The sequence below is a fragment of the Pomacea canaliculata genome, linkage group LG14, assembly GCF_003073045.1.
Source record: "Pomacea canaliculata isolate SZHN2017 linkage group LG14, ASM307304v1, whole genome shotgun sequence".
Classification (NCBI taxonomy): Eukaryota; Metazoa; Mollusca; class Gastropoda; order Architaenioglossa; family Ampullariidae; genus Pomacea; species Pomacea canaliculata.
Genome location: NC_037603.1, coordinates 15,415,481 through 15,433,770, shown reverse-complemented (window position 1 = coordinate 15,433,770; position 18,290 = coordinate 15,415,481). Strand labels below are relative to the sequence as shown.

Genomic DNA, 18,290 nt, shown 5'->3' with positions numbered 1-18,290 from the left:
TGTTCTTTATGAATTGTTTGCTTTCTCTCTTGACTTTTAACCTCATGGATTCATGTTCTCTTCTTTTTTTAGGGTCGTATGTGCGTTGAAAAAAATATGTATGTGTGTGTTTGTGAGTTCATGCTCTTGCGTGTGTGGTTCCTTGGTTCCATTTGGTAACCCACTTCATGATATCCTTTATATTTTTCTTCCCCCAGTGCCGGAAAAACTCCTCCAGGCTATGCCGGCGCGTTCGTGAACTCCGCCGGAAGCTGGTGACCCTGCAAGCGGAAATCCACAAGGGTCGTCTCAATTGGGTGAAGCTGACCAATGAGGAGAAGCGTGACTTTGCCTCGCGCTACACCGCGCGCGTGTCCACCTTCGCCAACGTCACCAAGTCGCTGTCGCAGGCCGTGCACCGCATGAAGAAGCAGGAGAAGCTGGACAAGCTCAACACCAAGAAGCGGCGCCGCAACCAGGTGCCACTCGATGGCGTACAGCGACTGCGACTGCGACGCAAACGCGCGCGTACCCAACGGCTGTCCAGGAGCTTTGAATAAAACTTTCCTGCCTTCTCCTTCCCCTACCATCCTTTGTCAAAATGAACCAACATTTTTCTTCCAGACAAAAAAATTATGGGGATTTTTTTGGTTGTTGGAAGAGTCTTGACCCAGCTGATATTGTTTACCGAGGAAGCTGCTTATTTTCAAAAACCAACTTGGTGTTGGAAAGTGAAGGTTGATGAAACTGACTGCATCCTTCGTAACGGAAACAGATGGGACACATATGAGCTTCATGACGGAAGAGGATATTATGTCTTATTTTGTTTGAAACAGAGCAGGGGACAAATACAATTTTTTTTTATTGTTTGGATCTGAAAGTAGCATAGCAGTCATCGCTTAGGTAGGGTTGCAAATATCTTTAGATGAGGGACATTCAAAAGAAAAAAAAAAAAAACCAGCAGAAAAATCGAAAAAAACATCGTAAAGTTTTGTGAAATATTAAAAATAACAGACTTGAACATTAAGCCAGATATGGCGGATGCAGGCGCGCGCACACACACACGAGACACACACTCAAGAACTTTTGTGAACTCGTATGCTAACACACAAAGACCAACAATCCTTTCTGTCTTTAACGAGAAACTTGTTTTGGACCTCGCAGAGTTGTGTAAGGAAGGAAGGAACATTATTTAGTTTACTCTGTGCCGAGAAAGTAGTCTACTGCGCTGCAGACCACGTGTTCACTGCCACCGACCGGAAGTTGCCCAGCGAGTAAGATAGGGCCCGACCGTAATGGATCCGTCCACTCGAGGTAACTTTTATGACATCCACCGAAGTGGAAGCACCCCTACTAACCAGTGATGTATGCGAAGTTTCTGTGATGTTTGCTCTTCCTGCTGTTTATTTATTTTGGAAATGATGGGTGCTTAGAGGCAATGCTTCTTTCCGTTTATTTTGTAGGGCGGTAGCGGCGGAGGGAGGTCGGGGGAGAACAGTACACTGTTGTTCGCAGTTGTTTCTCGTTTCCGAGTCTACAGGAAATATTGAAGCTGTGTTGTATTTACTTATTATCGCTGTTCGCACAAAATACAAACATAGACCCACGATTTATTTCCTTCACAAGGGTACGAACTAAAAAATATTTGGATTTTACTCAAATAGCACAACAAAATATTTTGTTGTTTACGTCTGTCTTATTAACAGTTGCAATTACTTTTGAGTTAAGGGCAGGAATGGAGGAAAGGAGATAGAGGGAGCGAAAAAAAAATCAAGAGATGGTAAAGGAGATTACTGGTGCTTCTAGAACAGGCCTTCATCGGGTATGGCGCCACCCTGGTCTGCTTTACCCGACGAGGTCCAGGTCCAGACCAGCCATGTCCAGAAAATAAACCAGTAGAACAAAAACCCAAGGCTATCAACCCAAGGCTGATTAGTCGCGTAGGGATCGGTGGGGGCTGGTTGGATAGGGAGGGAGAAGTTTTGGGGGTAGAGAGAGGCGATAGAGGGTGGTCCGGAAGTTAAAGGGCTGCGAAGAGGGTCGGCAATATACCTGTCGCGTTTGATCAGGTGTCAGAACCTCCCTTTCCTGACACATCTGCCAGGTGGTTTATCTATTTCCTGCCACTCTGCAGAGGCCGGCCTCCATCGCCAGTAAATCCGTGCTGCAGGTAGGGTCAAAGGTCAAAATGGGACGCAGCCAAGTCATCTCTCAGCTTCCCTCCTACATAAATAATTGAAAAAAAAGCGAGCATAACAAAAAGCTAAACTAAAGGTAGATTGGCCGCCATCCTGACCAGCAACATTTAGTTGTCGTCCATTTTTTTTAAAAGAAATTTTGTCCTAATGGCATGCTCTCGTTTGCTCCTCGTCTCACTATCAGTAAGGTCTTACAATTAAGTTAAAACCTGAAATGCGAGGTGCGTATCTACGTGATCTCGAGAACTCAACGAATGAGCGAGCCCTGGCACTGCTACGTGGAGATAAAATGACCCCCATGACCTAGGAACGTTCTTTTGGCCACGTGGCACTCGGTTTCTTGGCAAATTCGAGAAAAGTCTGAAATCGAGCAGTAAATTCTGGGTCCGTGGGCAAGCTTCGACTCCTCCGTCGTAACAACACCACACATAGGATTGAGTTTCTTCTAGATGGCTGACAGTGTTGACAGATTGTGTTTGTCCCTTTTTCCTAACAACATGGCTAGATATAAATATTTTTGTTTACATTTCTGTATATGAAACAATCCATAATGCAATGTTATTTGTCTCTTTTTTTAATATTAATTTTCTCTTTTGGAAATCGTATTTACCACGCTTCAGTAACCACAAATTTATCATAGCTCCGTTAACAACCACATAAAAGCTTATATGAAAGCCTTATATGTGGTTTTGATACTAGAGAGCCCACCCTGAACCAGAAATGTGTATTTTTACAGCAGGCTTGCATAAACATTTACAGGTGTAAACCTGTGTTTTCAGTTTCGCTTCCCGGGAACTTAAACAAGTCCATGAGAAATCATGGTTGGCCTCCGCAGTTTGTCCTCCATGGTGTACTTAATTACTTAACTACAGAGGTGAACTGTACTAATGAATGTCATATTAAAGAATTTTGTTAGAGTTTAAGTTTCTTAGAGGAGAAAGGTTGTGCGGAAAACATATTCTGATTCTCCCAGGTCATGAGGTCAATAGTACAGTCTGTACTATAATTTCTACAGGTTTTAGTGATGTGATGTTGCTACAGTGATGTAAATGTATATCTTTTCAGCACATCACATGATGAAGTGCTTTTTTTTTTGTTATGTTTTTGTTAGTACACATTTAAAATCGAAAATTGTTATTCCACATTAACACTTGTAAAAACGATACTTGATAAATGTCAAGGTGTTGGTAGCTAGTCTCATGTCCAAACTTTACTCCTCAGCACTATAATCAAAACAGCCTTACATGTCTCTGTATTTTGTAAATGTCTCGGAAAAAACTTTATATGTAATGGAAGTAAAAGAACAAAGGTAGAGAAGGTTAAAGACTTAGAACTACCTGTTGTGTACGAAACAACAGAGACACGAGGATGAGTTTCCTGTCGACAAACTCTGTTTAGCCAGAAGCCAAAACTTCCCTCGGAAATGAACACTTCTCAGACGAGCAGCATCTACCCAAACATAAGTAATTTGTTTGGAACAGATTATCCTTGACAGAAGAATCTCCAATCTCCGTAGAGTTACTTGGTGTTCATCTACTGAACAGTCTTTGCTTGGAAGAGAAGATACTAAGTTTCTTCATCAACAGGAAGTGATGTCACCTGCTGACAGAAGCTTTGAGATAATACAGTGATATTGTCTGTCTGGTTTGTGGTCATCTTGACTGAGGCTGTGGATAGACAGACGAAGGAAAGAAGAGAAGAACAAGAAGTCATGGTAGATATTGTCCTGGGAATGAAGCGGGGTTCCGCGGTAGCTGTGTGGTTCCTGTAAATGCACAAATGTGTTCAGCACAGAACATACTTTTATCCCCGAGTGATAGTCTGTGAGGAAGTGAGTGTGTGGTGTGTTCAGGGTTGGAGGTGCTGTATGTTAGGAAAGGTTGGAGTGAAAAAGAATCATTACACCATTTTGCCATTCTCAATAATTTAAAATTAGTTTTGCTTACTGTTCTACAGCTGTGTATGTCAACAGTTAAGCGTTACACGCACATTGACATAAAAACCTGTATTTTATTAATGGATCGTATGAATTCTCAGTGTTCTTGCTTTCAATAAATATATTCTGAATGAAATACGACTTTTGAGACGCAAACTTTATCATTTTTGAAATCCCCAAATGTTTATCTAGTCATGTCTGGCTTATTTAATGTGTGTGAGTCTTTCCATTTTGCATGAATGAAGGATCAAACACTTTGTTAAAATTAGCACTTGCATAACTGTTGTGTCCTCCCCTTTTGTACACTTGTGAATATGGATTCCTTGCTTAATACAGTAAATAATGTGTTTTACTCTGAAACTAAATTTTAAGAAGAGTCAGTAAAACATCAAATATTATGGCATTTTATGTATATATGTATCTGGGAAATTTACATTTTTGCCAACTTTCATATTTTGCGCACAGACTTTTCCCAGCTTTTGCACACATTCAGTCTATTAACATTGAAATAACATTATGTTTCATATTATATCTAGCTAAAATAAAGGAAGTGTTTAATGATTAGTCTGTATATGGTTGTGTCGTTGGAAGGCACTGTAATATATATTGAGATGTCTGAACAAATGCTCATAATAAATATTAGATGCGTGAAGTTATACTGCATTAAGTTCAATCTTTGGGTGAGCTGTGTGTAGTCAGTTAACATGTGAAGTCTGTGTATTTAGTTTTCTGCATTAATTCCTCGTTCAGTCGCACATTTATTGGCACTTTTACCTGATTCAAAATGTTTGTTGTACAATTTAAATAAATGTATTCAATGCAGTAAGCACTTACCACATGGAGTGACAACTCTCCTGCTGTGGGCTCGAGAGCAAGGAATAGAATTTACTGTATATACACACACACATACACCCTCGCAAACTTCTTGACATTAATATATACGCAGGTCTTGAAGTTTATAAAATCTTCCTTTCCATGATCCTTGGAGTTCTTGTAATTGTTTGGAGATGGTGCTGGACTCCTCAGCATCTGATTTTAATTAGAGGATGTTAAAGCGGTGGTGCAGATGTTGAAGTAGTCCACTGCCGTATGTTTCTCATTGAGCTCCTTCCTTTCCTCATGCACACAAATCTTTTCTTTTCCCTTTCCTACATTTCTCCTTACTGTCCGAGGTCTTATGCTGACTTGGGTTTTTAGTATTTGGTAGACCCCTAACCCTGTCAGAGACACGCGAGCTCAGTCTGCTGGTTATTGGTGTTCACCTATGTCAACTCTGACCACTTCTCTATGTAGTAAGATGTCCATGCCATGCCAGAGCTCACAGTATTGTCAGTTGTTGTCTCCCAAATCCTGTCATTTTTTTTTAGGGCAAATATTCATGGCCCTGTCTCTGGGCTTTTGCACCTGTTGGCACCCATCCTCCTCTTCAAGTGATTATCTTCAGGGGTTTAGTTTACTCCCTTAGCCTTTATTTTTCTCAAGGTTGCTCATAAAGCAGTGGGGCAATTCTCACTTGGCTAGGATGGTGGTAGGGCGGTGAATAGTCTTTTCATCCTTATCCCACCATAGGCAACTCAAAAAATTGTTAAGTAAGTACAGAACAACTTTTATTTTATTTTTGTGTGTTTAAAAAAAAAAACCCAGTGCAAATCTCAACAACAAAATGAAGAGTTCAAAAGAGGTTTTTGATTACGTTTACTTTTGTTTGTATTTCTTCCCCAAGTCTGTTGGACGGCCGGAAGGTAATATAAACATTGCACTTGGCACAATTACATAAGGGAAGGAACTTCGTCTAGTAAACGCAAGACAGGTTCTTACATCCCCCCTAAACAAGTTTCACGAAACAAATTTTCTTTTAAAAACAGGATTAAATAAGGCATGTCTGGTCATCTTCGGTAAGTAATTTGCAAGTGGTGTTCGTTTCGAAACAATTCTTCGTCGTAGTCCGAGGCAGAGCTTAAACCGGAGTGTGGAGGAAATGTCTTTTTGTATCGACGATGCTATTGTTTCGTCTGATGACTGCATCCACCATAGACTAACCACTCGAGTTGGCGGTAGCATCCTTCTTTTTATTTCATTCGTGTCAGCGGCAATCAATCTTCCTGAACCGTCTTTCCGTTTTTCTTTGGTCGCCTCCCAATACCCACCCGAGTAAAATCTGAAACTAGCCAGTAGTCATCAAGGTCCAGAGTTTGCGCATGCGCACACACACGCCATGTACATCCACACAGAAATCATAGTACAATGTGCCAGTGTCTTTATTCACACATTAGAACCCTATTTCATATAACTCGACTATTTCTTATTATTCAGTTAAGATGTATTCTCAATTCTCAGCTTTTTTCATAGTTGCAATCCTTTCCCCCATCCCCAACAGAAATCTAGTGGGATTATAAAATAAAGTGTTAAATTGAATTAAAATATTGCATATAAACACATATTGCAATGGCGGAGTATTGGATATGAACATGTGAGACACATCCACAATAGTGTCAGTGAGATAAATAATAATAAAATTCTCGATCTTCATCAGCGAGGGAGGTGACAGCAGTACTGAGCTATCTGGTGACCAGCTACCAACCTACAAGCTGATCACACACACAGGCACACATAATCATAAAAACATACGGATATTTACACATGCACAGCAAGCATGCAAGCACATGAACACACAAACACACATGTTCATCATACACAGCTCAAACACAGAGAAGCTGCCTAAATAAAGCACACTCAAAGTTTCATTTACTTTTGCGGAAATCATTGACATACATTCGAGGATTGGACATCTTCAACACAGGTATATATGTAGCTTTATGTATGTTTAAGCACACCTGTGTAGCAGTCGTAAGCAGGTGTCATTAAACCGCAGTTTAAGTGTAGGCTCGAAAACGAGGATGAAAAATATTCCTAGTTTTCGTACAAAGTGTTGCAAGTGTAAACATTCAAAGCAGAAAATGATACACGCGCATACATGTATACATACAGCAATTTTATGTACATATAATTATCGTTGGTAATCCAGGATTTGTATTCAAATAATACAAAACAGTGAATGGACATGATTTACTGCTATCCTCAAAATTTAAACCCAATCATTCGTAAACTTCTGACAGACAACAATAACATTGCGTGAATTGACAAGAAAGAGAATGACAGAAACTCGAGCGGCAGACAGATGGCGCACAAAGTATTTCCTGTGCAGGTCATACACAGGGTCACTGATGAGTGATGAGTATTCAGTTTGCTAGCTCGTTCACAACGCTCGAGTGACTCTTTGGTGAAAAGAGTTCAGGAGCTTCTGGTGAGTTCGTTTCACTGTCCTGAACAGGCGTAAAACTGAGGTATGCCTGTATTCCACCGAACCTCGACCAGGCTGATCAAATTAGTGAACAATCGATCAATCGAACGAATAAGTCAATGAAACGAGTCAATCAATTCATAAAAAATGGACAACTCTAGAATAGAATAGCTTTGTTGTTGTTTTTTTTTAATGCAGAATATGGCAAAAAAAAAAAAAAAAAAAAAAAACAACCTCTGCTTACAAGTGAGTGCTAAAACTTGCAGATTGTCCTTCGACTCGCTCTTAATAACACGATTAAGTTTTTGGCAGAATTAACCAAACCTCGACACAGAAATTAATAACTGTCTCGTGAAGATCGCTAGCAAAATGTACGACAGGTATAGCTATCACTGCGAGACATTATAATTCATCGTCTGCCAGGGTAGCAAACAGGCCCAAAAATATGAGCAAAAAAGTGGACACGCAGGCAGTGGTGCTGCCCCCTGTGGTTATGTACAACTTCCGGCCATGTCGCGCAGGCGCAGGACAGCCGACCGGTTTCCGGTGTTCGTCCTGAAACTTGAGGAGAATTTCTTGTGTCCTGGCCCCGCACAGAACCTTTGCCTTGATGCAGTCGTGAGTGATGTCCACAGTCCTGCCGACAGACATGTCAAAGGTTAACTGACAGAGAGATTTATGTGCAAAATCCAAAATCTGCTCATTTGACCTCGGAATGAACGTTGGTCTGTCATGATAAATTCTGAACTATGTACAAGCACACAACTATGGCTTGTATAGATTATCGTTGTACAATATTTGCTGAGCTTGTACAGACTATCTCGCGGGGCTTGCACATGGCACCTCACTCAATATTAAACAGCTCTGTCATGCTTGTCGAGCTGGCGCCGTGTCTTTCCCGTCTCTAAGTGAAAACCATTAGCGATGCAGAAAAAGACGATGAGTCATCCCTCGCCAGGGACGCGCCCTTCTCCAGAAATATTTCTAGCAGTGGTCCCTGCCGGCCACTCCACTTTGACAGCAAGATCATTTCCACTAGAAGCAAAAGAACAAGACTGTAGCTGGTTCTTTGTTTCTTCTTTTCTTTTATTCATTCTTTCTTCCATCCTTACCTCTCCAGGCCTTGTCCTTCATTTCTATTGTAGTTTCTTTGTCTTCTTTCTTTCACAAGGCTTTCTTTCACAAGAACACCTACCCCTACTAGCCAGGTATTTTGTTGGTGTACCAAGAAATCAACTAAACCAAATTGGCTTTTAACCTATTTTCATTGCTACATTGCTACGTAGGGCGAAATTGTCACAAAGACTTTATATAATATATATTATCATTTTTCATCATCATAAAGGCAGACGCAGAGGAAGGGAAGCAACTCATCTGAATCTCATGTCACAATAATCTGTTCTCTATGCTGCTGGCTACAAGTAAAAGAAACATGAACAGACTAATAAACATCAACGGAAAAGATTTAAAGTTGATCCGATTAGTCATCAAACTCGCAAATGGAAATGAGTCGTCGCTGATATCTTTCTTTATGAAAAAAAGCAAGTCATGACAACATATAAAAAAATCTTTATGTTTACTTACGTGCAAGCTTTAGTGAAGATATCGTCGGCCCCTTTTATAACCTCCCTCGACAGTTCTCGGACGCAGGCAAAGACCTCATCGTAGGTCTGATTGTAACAGTCCTTGTCTATGTCATCAACGTGCTGACACAAGTAGTTGAGACCTTGCTCCGTCAGTGTGGAGTCAGGGACAAACTTGTGGAGGTCTTCAGTAAAGCACTTGGTGGTCGCCCCACTCAGGCAGTCGAACAACTCTGCGAATTTTTGCTGCGATCTGCCAACACACGAAAAAGCATACACTAAGCCTCGATGGCTACGACTACCGACTTCGGCTTCATATATACATTGTCTGTAAACACAAACAGACCAACAGACAGGAAAAAAAGAAAGAACAAGACTGAGTCTCACGCGCATGTCAGTGCCGGGTCGTAGAGAAAGCCCTCGATGCTGAGGCTAGTGTCGATGACGTCGTCCTGCTGGTGCACGACTACATACTTGATGTCTCTCATCCGGAAGCACTGGCGCAGGTCGGACGCGTGCATGACAGTCAGGCACTGCGACTGCGCATTCCCCAGCCTTGCGACTATTTGCATACACATACAAGGTTAAGTATGTCTCATGTTCATGTTGGTGATCACGACAACGACGACGATGATGATAATACAGTGTTTGCTAGTATCGTTGAAAAAAATTATTGACTTTACTTAGCATAGATTAAGGATTTATGTAACGGATGGAAAATATATGAGCTCTCACTCTCTCTCTCTCATATTATTTATATACACACACACTCATCCACACACACAGTTCGTACCAGTCAACAACGTGAAGTACACGAGCAGCATGATTCCTCAGGCCAGGTGGAGGTCAAAGGTTAGGCGTAGATACGTGAGCAGCGAACACCTGCCGTCTGCAGACGAAAGAGTGAACATCGTGTAGTTCCTCCCCGATCACCAGCTGCTGGCAGCGCCCTCCACAAAGATCTCTGCGTACTGCAACCCTCTCCCCCTAACTTCCTTCTCTCGCTCCACCAGCAATAACCACAAACAGATGAATAAACAACGTCCTCTTCTCCCAGCATTAAAGTTTACACTCGCCACCTCACTACTCCCACCCCACTTGCCCTGTCTTTGTGCACAGATGCGCACACTATTCTGTGCAAAAGTATAAGACTCAGAATAGTCTGGGAAGAACTGTATTGGAAGAAACATAAAAGCTTACAATACATTCTAAACTATCGATTCTGTTTGGAAAGTATCGCCACATCAGCTTTATGCTCCATTCAATAATAATAGAGGTTGTTACCGTCATCTACCACGTGACAGTGCGGTTTATCGATTTCTGTCGTCGGCCGCGCCGGGTTTGTGACTGTGTGGATGAATCATTGCCCTATAAGAGAGAGCCAGGCCATGAACAGCTCATCGCAAGGACCCGTCAGTGTTCTCATGACGATGAGTGTCGTGAGGACGCACCTTCTTGTTTAACCTGCTGACCTCTCGACTCGACATCACTTTGCATAGCTACCGACTGCTATAGGTAACCATGGGTATAGCTGGACTTCTGCGCAAGGCACACCAGTCCAGCCAAGTAGCAAAAGATAGCAGTATATGTAATATGATATGTTTATTTCACACAGAAACCTTCCAAAAGCTGACACGCCATGAGCAAAAGCCTAAAGATCGAATTGCAACCTCAACAGACACCTCAGGCATAGAACCTTCAGTCCATCACCAACTACTTCAACACTTTCTGCAATCCAAAAATAAATACAAGGAATCTGGGGCCAGCCGCAAAACACATATGTAATTTTAAACAGTTTTAGTCTTTAAATATATTGAGATAATCAGTTTTATAGAAATACAGTATACAACACAATTTTATAACTTTTTTGTTTTAAATGAAGTAAAACTGCTTAAGCCAGACTTTCGTTCCCATCAGCACAATTTCCGTATGCACTTGTTAACCTCAGACAAAGGAACACATTTTGTAAAAAAATGTCTAAGTTTGCTTTAGAAGAGTTTTAGTTTTAGGAACATGCTGTGCAGCTAGCTCCAGGCCCCAATATCTCTCTAGCTGTAAAGTTTTGGGGATCAACAGCTGAGCTACAACTACAGAGTTTACTGGATGTAGGGTACAATCAGTCAAACGCGGAAGATCTTTAGCCTTTATTTAAATCACTTCCGGTGTATATTTAAATCACTTTCCCCGTTTATGCAGCACAGTACGTATCTGTGATATGAATGTGCGTGTGCGCGCGTCCGATTACCAGAGACTGTAGTATGATCTGTGTCTAATATATTATATATACATGTATAATGAATTCGTTTAATAATAGAAAAAAGAAAATAAAATGAAAATAAACAGCGCAAAGAAACCTATAAAAATAACAAAAGTTAAAACAATAACAACAAATAACCAAAGGTTAACAATACCAACAAACAATAACCAAAATGTAAAAAAAAAATTAGACATTTAGCTTACATCACGTTCGGTGTACTTATCTGTACATCTCCATTTTCGTTTCAGCCTGATGTTCATCAGTCCGCTTTCCGATCAAAGCCCTCGCTCTCAGCAGCTGCCGATCGTTGAAGACCGGCGACAGGTATTCCCCGACGTGCGTGGCTTCACGACGAGACTCGGTTAAAGCTCGGATGCTAGGACGACACGAACCTGACTACGAGCTACACACAACACACGGACTTGTCTCTCTTCCTAGGCAACCATAGCAACTGAAGGTCCAGCTCGCATCAGGATGAATTTCGAAAGCCCGACGTCTTAACGGTTACGCAGAAGCGTATCGCAGGAAGTGACGGGTTCACCAATGCGCATGCGTACGCACGCGCAGCAGCGGATTTGTCGGTCTGTCGATGTCTGCACGCTGTGGAAGAAACCTCCGTATGGCGCCCTCCATCGATTTTACTCCCTTCCATTCGCATCCACCCGCTCGAGAGTACGTGCGTGAAGGGCGGGGAACTCGGGAGAGAGGTAGGATGGATAGTCGAACAAGGAGGAAGTGGGGTAGGTGGTGGGTGGAATGAAGATGTTGAGGCGATATCCTTCATTACACCTGCTATTTGCTGCAGTTTCGTCCGTCTGGCCATCTTCCTCCTCAAACGTAGCCAAGTGTAAGGAGAGAACGAAAGTGTCAACACTGAGTTGCTATCATTGTGCGGGCGCGACACAATCAATGAAGCAGAAAGAAGTTTGAAGTATATTTGATTAAAGGGCTATTGCCCGTTAAAAGTGGGAGCAAACAGCAACGATAATACAACTTGTATTGTGCATTCATTAAGACATACATATGAAAGTTAGAATTACGAACAATGCCATCAAAAGTTGCTCTGCTACCTTCCATAAACGATGTTAACTAGCGATCCGCAAGTGTTGCTTCATCGACTATGCGGGCAGCTTCCGGGAAGACGAAGAAACCGGAAGAAGTTGATGAGAGATGGTCATCCGCTGTGGTGACCACAGGGTGATCTACATTCACATGTCCGTTCCATCGTGAGACCTACATTTTGAGTGTCGAATGCTGAGCGCATGCTTCTATATGAACAGGATTCATGCTAGATAAATCGCAGATTTTTTTAAAATTATTATTATTACTCTGTGAAAACACTGTCTTCCTGGCCCTCCCCAGCCTACCTGTCTCAGCTACTGACGCCTTGCCACTGGTCGGTCTCTGGGTCTGCTAGTGCTATCCTCCTTTCTGTGGCTTGCATCAGACGGAAGATGCTCTTTCTTCTTCTCTGCCTTTTTCTCTTGGAACTCACTTCGTGTTGCCATCTGTTTGCTGCGCTTGTTTTCTTGTTATTGTTGATTTTGTCTTTCGTGTGCAGTGCAATGAGCTCGCCTCCACGCGGTTTGTTTGTTTGCGCTTATCGCCTCCACTCGGAGAAAAGCGTTCTAGAAATTCTATTTTTGTTGTTACTTTTATTATTTTAATAATTACTTATTATTCAAGTAAAGAAGCATAAGGTTGATAGAAAAAGAAATAGGGGGAAAATGCCTTTTAGTCACACCTGTTCTGACCTAAAGGTGTATTCAAATCTGCAAGTCATAATGTCATGTGACTTGGAGGTGATTGCCGATTGTAATACCAGATACTATTCATCCTCTATCTGACCACCGCTGTTCAAATGATTTCTGATATGTAAATACATGTCCCAATGTTTTCTTTCGCGTGTAGAAACAGTGGAATCGTATTTCTCAATTACAACTTATAAACATGAAATAGCTTAAAGAACACCGATGATGTGATTAAAGATTGAAATAATAACATAAAGTGACATGAAGTGCCAAAGACTGCAACTATTTTAAGACTCACACACCGCTCTGCTCGCCAACGAAAACCAATTTAAATGTCCTCAGTAGGTTCCCAATTCGTTTAATACTAATATATTTTTGTCTCTAATGCATTTAGATGGTTTGTCTCATCGACCTCATCGTGACAATTTAATTTTTAATGAGGTTCTCCAAGGATTTCAAGGTTCTACATGATAAATATCCGACAAATATATAAATATCTTGTTTTGAGTTCGCAAACACACATGGAATGGATGTTACAATGTTTGAATAATTAAAGTCGTACATAGAATGATATTACTTTATTTTCATTTTCATTTTCTCTCTCTCTCTTCTGATCAAACAACAAACATCTACATACAAAAGCATTCAAAACGGCGTTCTTTGTCACTGATCTCTTTCTTCCAAAAGGTTGGCCGCCATGTTCCGGGGGTTAACAAATCAAATACTGAAATCCTTAGACAACTATAAGGAAACATAAAAACTTAACAAATAAACAAAAATAGACCTGTCAAACGGAAGAATATGGACAATAATTTAAAAATCTTATGTAGTGGGCATGAAGGATTTATCATCCTTGAGTCTTAGTATTCAAATTGTAACAATGTCCCACCATTTGAAAGCGCACGCTCAAGGTTCCCTGAGAATAAAGAAATTAACAGTTCCATAGTTTAGACACTTTACAGGCAGTAATAAGTGGTCAAACATGTCTAAGGCATTTATGAGGAATCTAGGAGTCCAACTTATTCCGAACTGCCTTCCACCATAAATTAAGTTTATTACTTATTTTCAGCCGCTGGAGGGGCAAAGTGAGTATTCTAACCACAGCTCCGAGCAGGTTTCATAGTAGTGGCCTTCTGCTCCGGTGTACAAAGCCACAAAGGAGTCACAAGATTTAGAAGCTGAGTCATTTAAATATGGGTTTTTGCAATATCCATGTCGTCTACCACAATAATACGTTCTTTCTCCGCCTTTGCTAAGGGAATGCTGACTTGATCCCCATCCTCGCAGCTAAAGTCACCTCGGCCTCCAGCCTCGATTCCATGGGGCGATTTCCACCCTCGACCCCAGGTTCGTCAGTCCAGGTCACGCCTTCGGTTGCAAGGTCTTTTCCGATGATTGCGCTTTGTCGTAAAGCGTCGTTGGTCGGAAGTAGAGTAGCAGGCGACTTTCCAGGTTCCAGAACAATCTCCTGAGAAATCGAGCCTGGACGTAAGGTTTCACCGCCCAGCGACCAGCAGTAAGCTAGCTATGTCTTCCACGTCTGGTGAGCCGGTATCTTCCGAATGCTCTATGACATACTTGACCGTATGCTCGCCCTCTTCCACCTCAATGACGTAAGAGCCGACTCCGAGGGATGCCAGCGATGCTCCAAGATGGAACCCCTCTGCATACGGTCCCTCCGACTGACATCTGTAACTGCATTGCTACCTCCTGCGTATTTGTTCGCAGGTGGTTGGGGTTTACCCCGGATAGGTCAGCAGCTGACATCAGAGCATGAGGGTGAAAGACTTTCGACACTGGCAGCCCCTTCCACTTCGTCCTCCTGCTGTTTGATGGGAACACCGTGGGCTTTGAGGCGGTGGACCTGGAGAAACTGTTCTTCCAGGAAGCCTTGTTGGCAGGTGTCGCAGTGGTAAGGGAAGGCGGCGATGTGCGTGGAGTGGACGTGCTGCACCAGCTGGGCTTTGTAGAAGAACTTTTCCCCGCAGGCACTGCAGCACTGCACGTCCTCGTCCGTACGGTTGTACTTGAAGCGCGGTGGTCGTCCCTGTGGGGCCTTGAACCCGGGAAGGTCATGCACTGTGGCCATGTGCTTTTCCAGCGCGAACGAACGAGCGAACCCGGCGTTGCACTGCTGGCAACGGAAGGAGAACAGGGCAAAGTGTACTTTCTCTACGTGGCCTGTCAGGCTCTCCTTACGCGAGAAACCTTTCCCGCAGTACGAGCAGTGGCAACGCTGTACCCGCGGTTCGTGCACAATTTTCACGTGCCGCTTGAGGTTGGTGGCGTACCAGAACTTCCGGGGACAGAGGTCACAGGCCAGCTTGTCCTCCTCCACCCCGTGGATCTTAATGTGGCGGTTGAGCTGCGACTGGCGGTAGAACTTTTTCTGGCAAACGCCGCAAGCGACGGCTTTGATCCCCGCGTGGATCTCTTCCACGTGCGATTTCAAGGTTGCTGCCCACTTGAAGGTGGCCGTGCAGTGAGGGCAGGCATGTGCCTTGCCCTGCACCTGGTGCACCGCGCGGATGTGGCGCGCAGGCGCAGCAGGTTATTGAAAGGCTTACTGCAGTGCCGGCACTGTACCTTGGCCAGCTTGAAGTGCTTCTCGTCCTCGTGCTGTTGGCAGACGGAAGCGGTTCTCGCACTGCAGGCCGCACACTGCACAGTGCAGCACTTCCAGCTTCTTCACCTCGCGCAGGTAGCTGCTGAAGTCAGGCTCCTGTTGGTGGAACCGTTTGGCATGCATGGCCACGCCCGAATAGTCGCAAAACTTTCGATGGCAGTACTTGCACGCCACCAGCTTCTGGTTGTTGCGAGCTCTTCTGGCGAACCTGGGCAGTCCGTTCATATCCACCTTCATCCTCTTCCTCCCTGAGGTTTGAGACCGAGAGGCTTTGGTGGCCGAATCTGGGTCAGCCATCTTGTTCACCCTTCGCTTGAGTGATGAGGTGGTGTAATCATGGTCATCATCGTCTTGAATGGTGACTAAATCGCGCCCATGCTCCAAGTCACCAGCTTTTTCTGCGGCTGTTCACAGTTGATAATAAACCCTGTTGACCCGTTTTAAAATGTAGTCTTCATCTTCTTCGTCGGTCTCCCCAGATCCAAAGATGTAGGCTGGCAGTTTTTTTCCCCTCAGGCTATAGCGACTTTGTCCTTCTCCATTTTGTACTTGGATTCTTTCTGCAGGTGCTACGTCTTTTTCTGAAATATTAAAACACTTAAAATAATATTAAAGTTCAAAATGAAGTCTGTAGTTACAGAATTAAGACTGTCGTCTTCACAGGCAGAAATCTAGAAATCAACCCCTACAAAATAAAGATTCGGCCAAGCCCCCAAAAATGTCAGCATTAATAATAAAGTGAACTTATTTCGTGCATTTCTCTATGTAGCAGAAGGCTCAATGCTCTTTACACGATAAAAGCTAATACAGAAAGTAAGACAGATGCATATAAAAAAATATACGACTTTTTCAAGTCTTTTTCCTTACCTATATGTACTTTAATTAATGCTACTTTAAAACCAAGCCTACAGTTAAAACCATAAATTAACAATATTATAAAGTGATACATTTTAAAGAATTATTTAAATGCATACAGTTGAATAAATTTTGATGCAATCTTTTTTGTTATTTGCTTAATGGTGCACGCCATTGTCTCTTGGTTTGTTTTTTTTTATATGTGTGTCGGATCAACTTTAAATCTTTCCTGTTTATGTTTATTAGTCTGCACTTTAAACTGTTGTTTGTGACAACAAATGAAAATGTTTAATTACACTGTATTATGATGACTACGATACTTCTTGATACCATATTATGATATACTATACTGTAGTCATTAGACTCCACATTATTGCATGAGATGTGCTCACTACCTGAATGCTTGGCATGAGTGATGAAGCACACTAAAAAGCAACAAAACCTTTCTCCACAGAGACCGTTGTACTTGAGCTGCTCTGGCCGTTATTCAAGGATTGTTCCACAACAATTTTTCTAGGCCTCCCTCTCTTCCTTTTCTGCATACCAGACACAAAATTATCCACAGTATTCCGTTTTGATCTTCACATGACATAGCTGGTTCCATTAATACTTCCTGAATCATATTACCTGAAACATTGCAAGGAAACATTCTGCTCAGTATATAAATGCTGGATATTGACATGACAATGATAAACACAATGTAAACATCTTCCAACAAGCTTGCTGAGGTGGAGCAAAAGTTACATACCTATTCATGTAATAAAAAATGTGACTTCCCAAATTAATGAATGATGAGTTGATAAATTTTAATGTTGAAAAAGAATTATTTTGAAAACTGACCAGAATGCAAACTTTCTCACCTCTAAATCAACATAGATAAAGCAAATACAGACAGCATGGAGTGCATTTCCCTTCTTCGAAATAATTAGGCTTATTTCATAATTTTGAAAATCTGAGAAAAGAACCCCCTTCTGTTTGCAATATACATTCTTTCAAACATTGACACCTGAAGACAACAAAACTATATCAGCAAAATAACATCCACTGGGACTGGTGGGAACATTTAAAAATTATATCAATGTAATAAAATACACGGAAATTAAAACCTTTTATAAAACTATAAACCATGCAAAGTGAATGACTTTAACATTATTGGTGTTGTTGATTAATTTTCAGTTGTTTGCAAGTAATAGTATGCATCAGAGAATTCATTCAGTAACATTTTTACTCATTTTGTTTGGGGAGTGGGAGGAAGGATGGTAGAGGGGCAGAGAGGGAGAGAGATGAAGAAAAATGACTTGATTTACCCAAATTGCTATATTTGCTTGACCATAACATTTACCTTGTTCTTTCTCCTGATTGCCCATACTTTTAGGTCTGATCGTATTACATGCCGTGTGAGTAAAAGGATGCTCTGTTGCTATCATGCTGCTTTCATGAGGGCAAATACAGAGACTGCAGTCGAATTCTCATTGGACAACTTCTGGACATCCACCAAAAAAACACAAAGATTCCCACTTCTAACTTTAAGACCGACACTTGTAATGCGCAGCAACAGATAAACGGAGCTCTTGCCATCAGTTCCATCCTCATTCTGAATTACACGAAAACCTGTCTCGATGCTCGCAGCTATAAGTTTTGAAGTGCGTGGCAACAATTCGCTAGAATTCGTCATTGCTGAATGACATGAAACTGTCTCATTCCTCTACAATTCCACAACTGTCAGTCTTTCTGCAACTCTCTTCTCTCTCTTGTGATTTCTCCAGATTCAGCTTAGTTACAGAGTTTAAAACATCTGACGAGT

The 18,290-nt window shown here is 42.0% G+C and overlaps 3 protein-coding genes across 4 annotated transcripts in view; 1 reads left to right on the top strand and 2 right to left on the bottom strand.

Annotated features, from left to right (window-relative positions):
- Positions 1 to 4,765, top strand: part of LOC112555785 — a 44,919-nt gene extending 40,154 nt beyond the window's left edge. For both annotated transcript variants that reach the window (XM_025224300.1, XM_025224301.1), the window contains exon 9: positions 198 to 4,765. In XM_025224300.1, the coding sequence (XP_025080085.1) occupies positions 198 to 539 (342 nt within the window). In that variant the 3' untranslated portion in view covers positions 540 to 4,765. The remainder of the gene's footprint in view (positions 1 to 197) is intronic.
- Positions 4,766 to 6,353: 1,588 nt separating this feature from the next.
- LOC112555802 lies at positions 6,354 to 12,000 on the bottom strand. The gene is made up of 5 exons (XM_025224323.1): positions 11,458 to 12,000; positions 9,791 to 9,886; positions 9,385 to 9,559; positions 8,999 to 9,250; positions 6,354 to 8,051 (listed from the first exon to the last, which is right to left on the bottom strand). Exons 2-5 carry the CDS (start codon positions 9,819 to 9,821, stop codon positions 7,817 to 7,819), a joined length of 693 nt encoding a protein of 230 aa, XP_025080108.1. The 5' UTR covers positions 9,822 to 9,886; positions 11,458 to 12,000; the 3' UTR covers positions 6,354 to 7,816.
- A 2,758-nt stretch (positions 12,001 to 14,758) lies between these two features.
- Positions 14,759 to 15,928, bottom strand: LOC112554824 (zinc finger protein 133-like). Its single transcript, XM_025222877.1, has 2 exons — positions 15,592 to 15,928; positions 14,759 to 15,462 (listed from the first exon to the last, which is right to left on the bottom strand). Exons 1-2 carry the CDS (start codon positions 15,926 to 15,928, stop codon positions 14,759 to 14,761), a joined length of 1,041 nt encoding a protein of 346 aa, XP_025078662.1.
- Positions 15,929 to 18,290: the final 2,362 nt, after the last annotated feature.

Coding starts and splice junctions, on each gene's coding strand:
- LOC112555802 (XM_025224323.1), bottom strand. CDS start 9,821: ATGCTGCTCGTGTACTTCACGTTGTTGACTG. Junction 9,560..9,790: donor GTACTTCACGTTGTTGACTG/GTACGAACTGTG, acceptor GTATGCAAATAG/TCGCAAGGCTGGGGAATGCG. Junction 8,052..8,998: donor ATCTTCACTAAAGCTTGCAC/GTAAGTAAACAT, acceptor GTCTGTCGGCAG/GACTGTGGACATCACTCACG.
- LOC112554824 (XM_025222877.1), bottom strand. CDS start 15,928: ATGGCTGACCCAGATTCGGCCACCAAAGCCTCTCGGTCTCAAACCTCA. Junction 15,463..15,591: donor AGCACTTCAAGCTGGCCAAG/GTACAGTGCCGG, acceptor TCAAGTGGGCAG/CAACCTTGAAATCGCACGTG.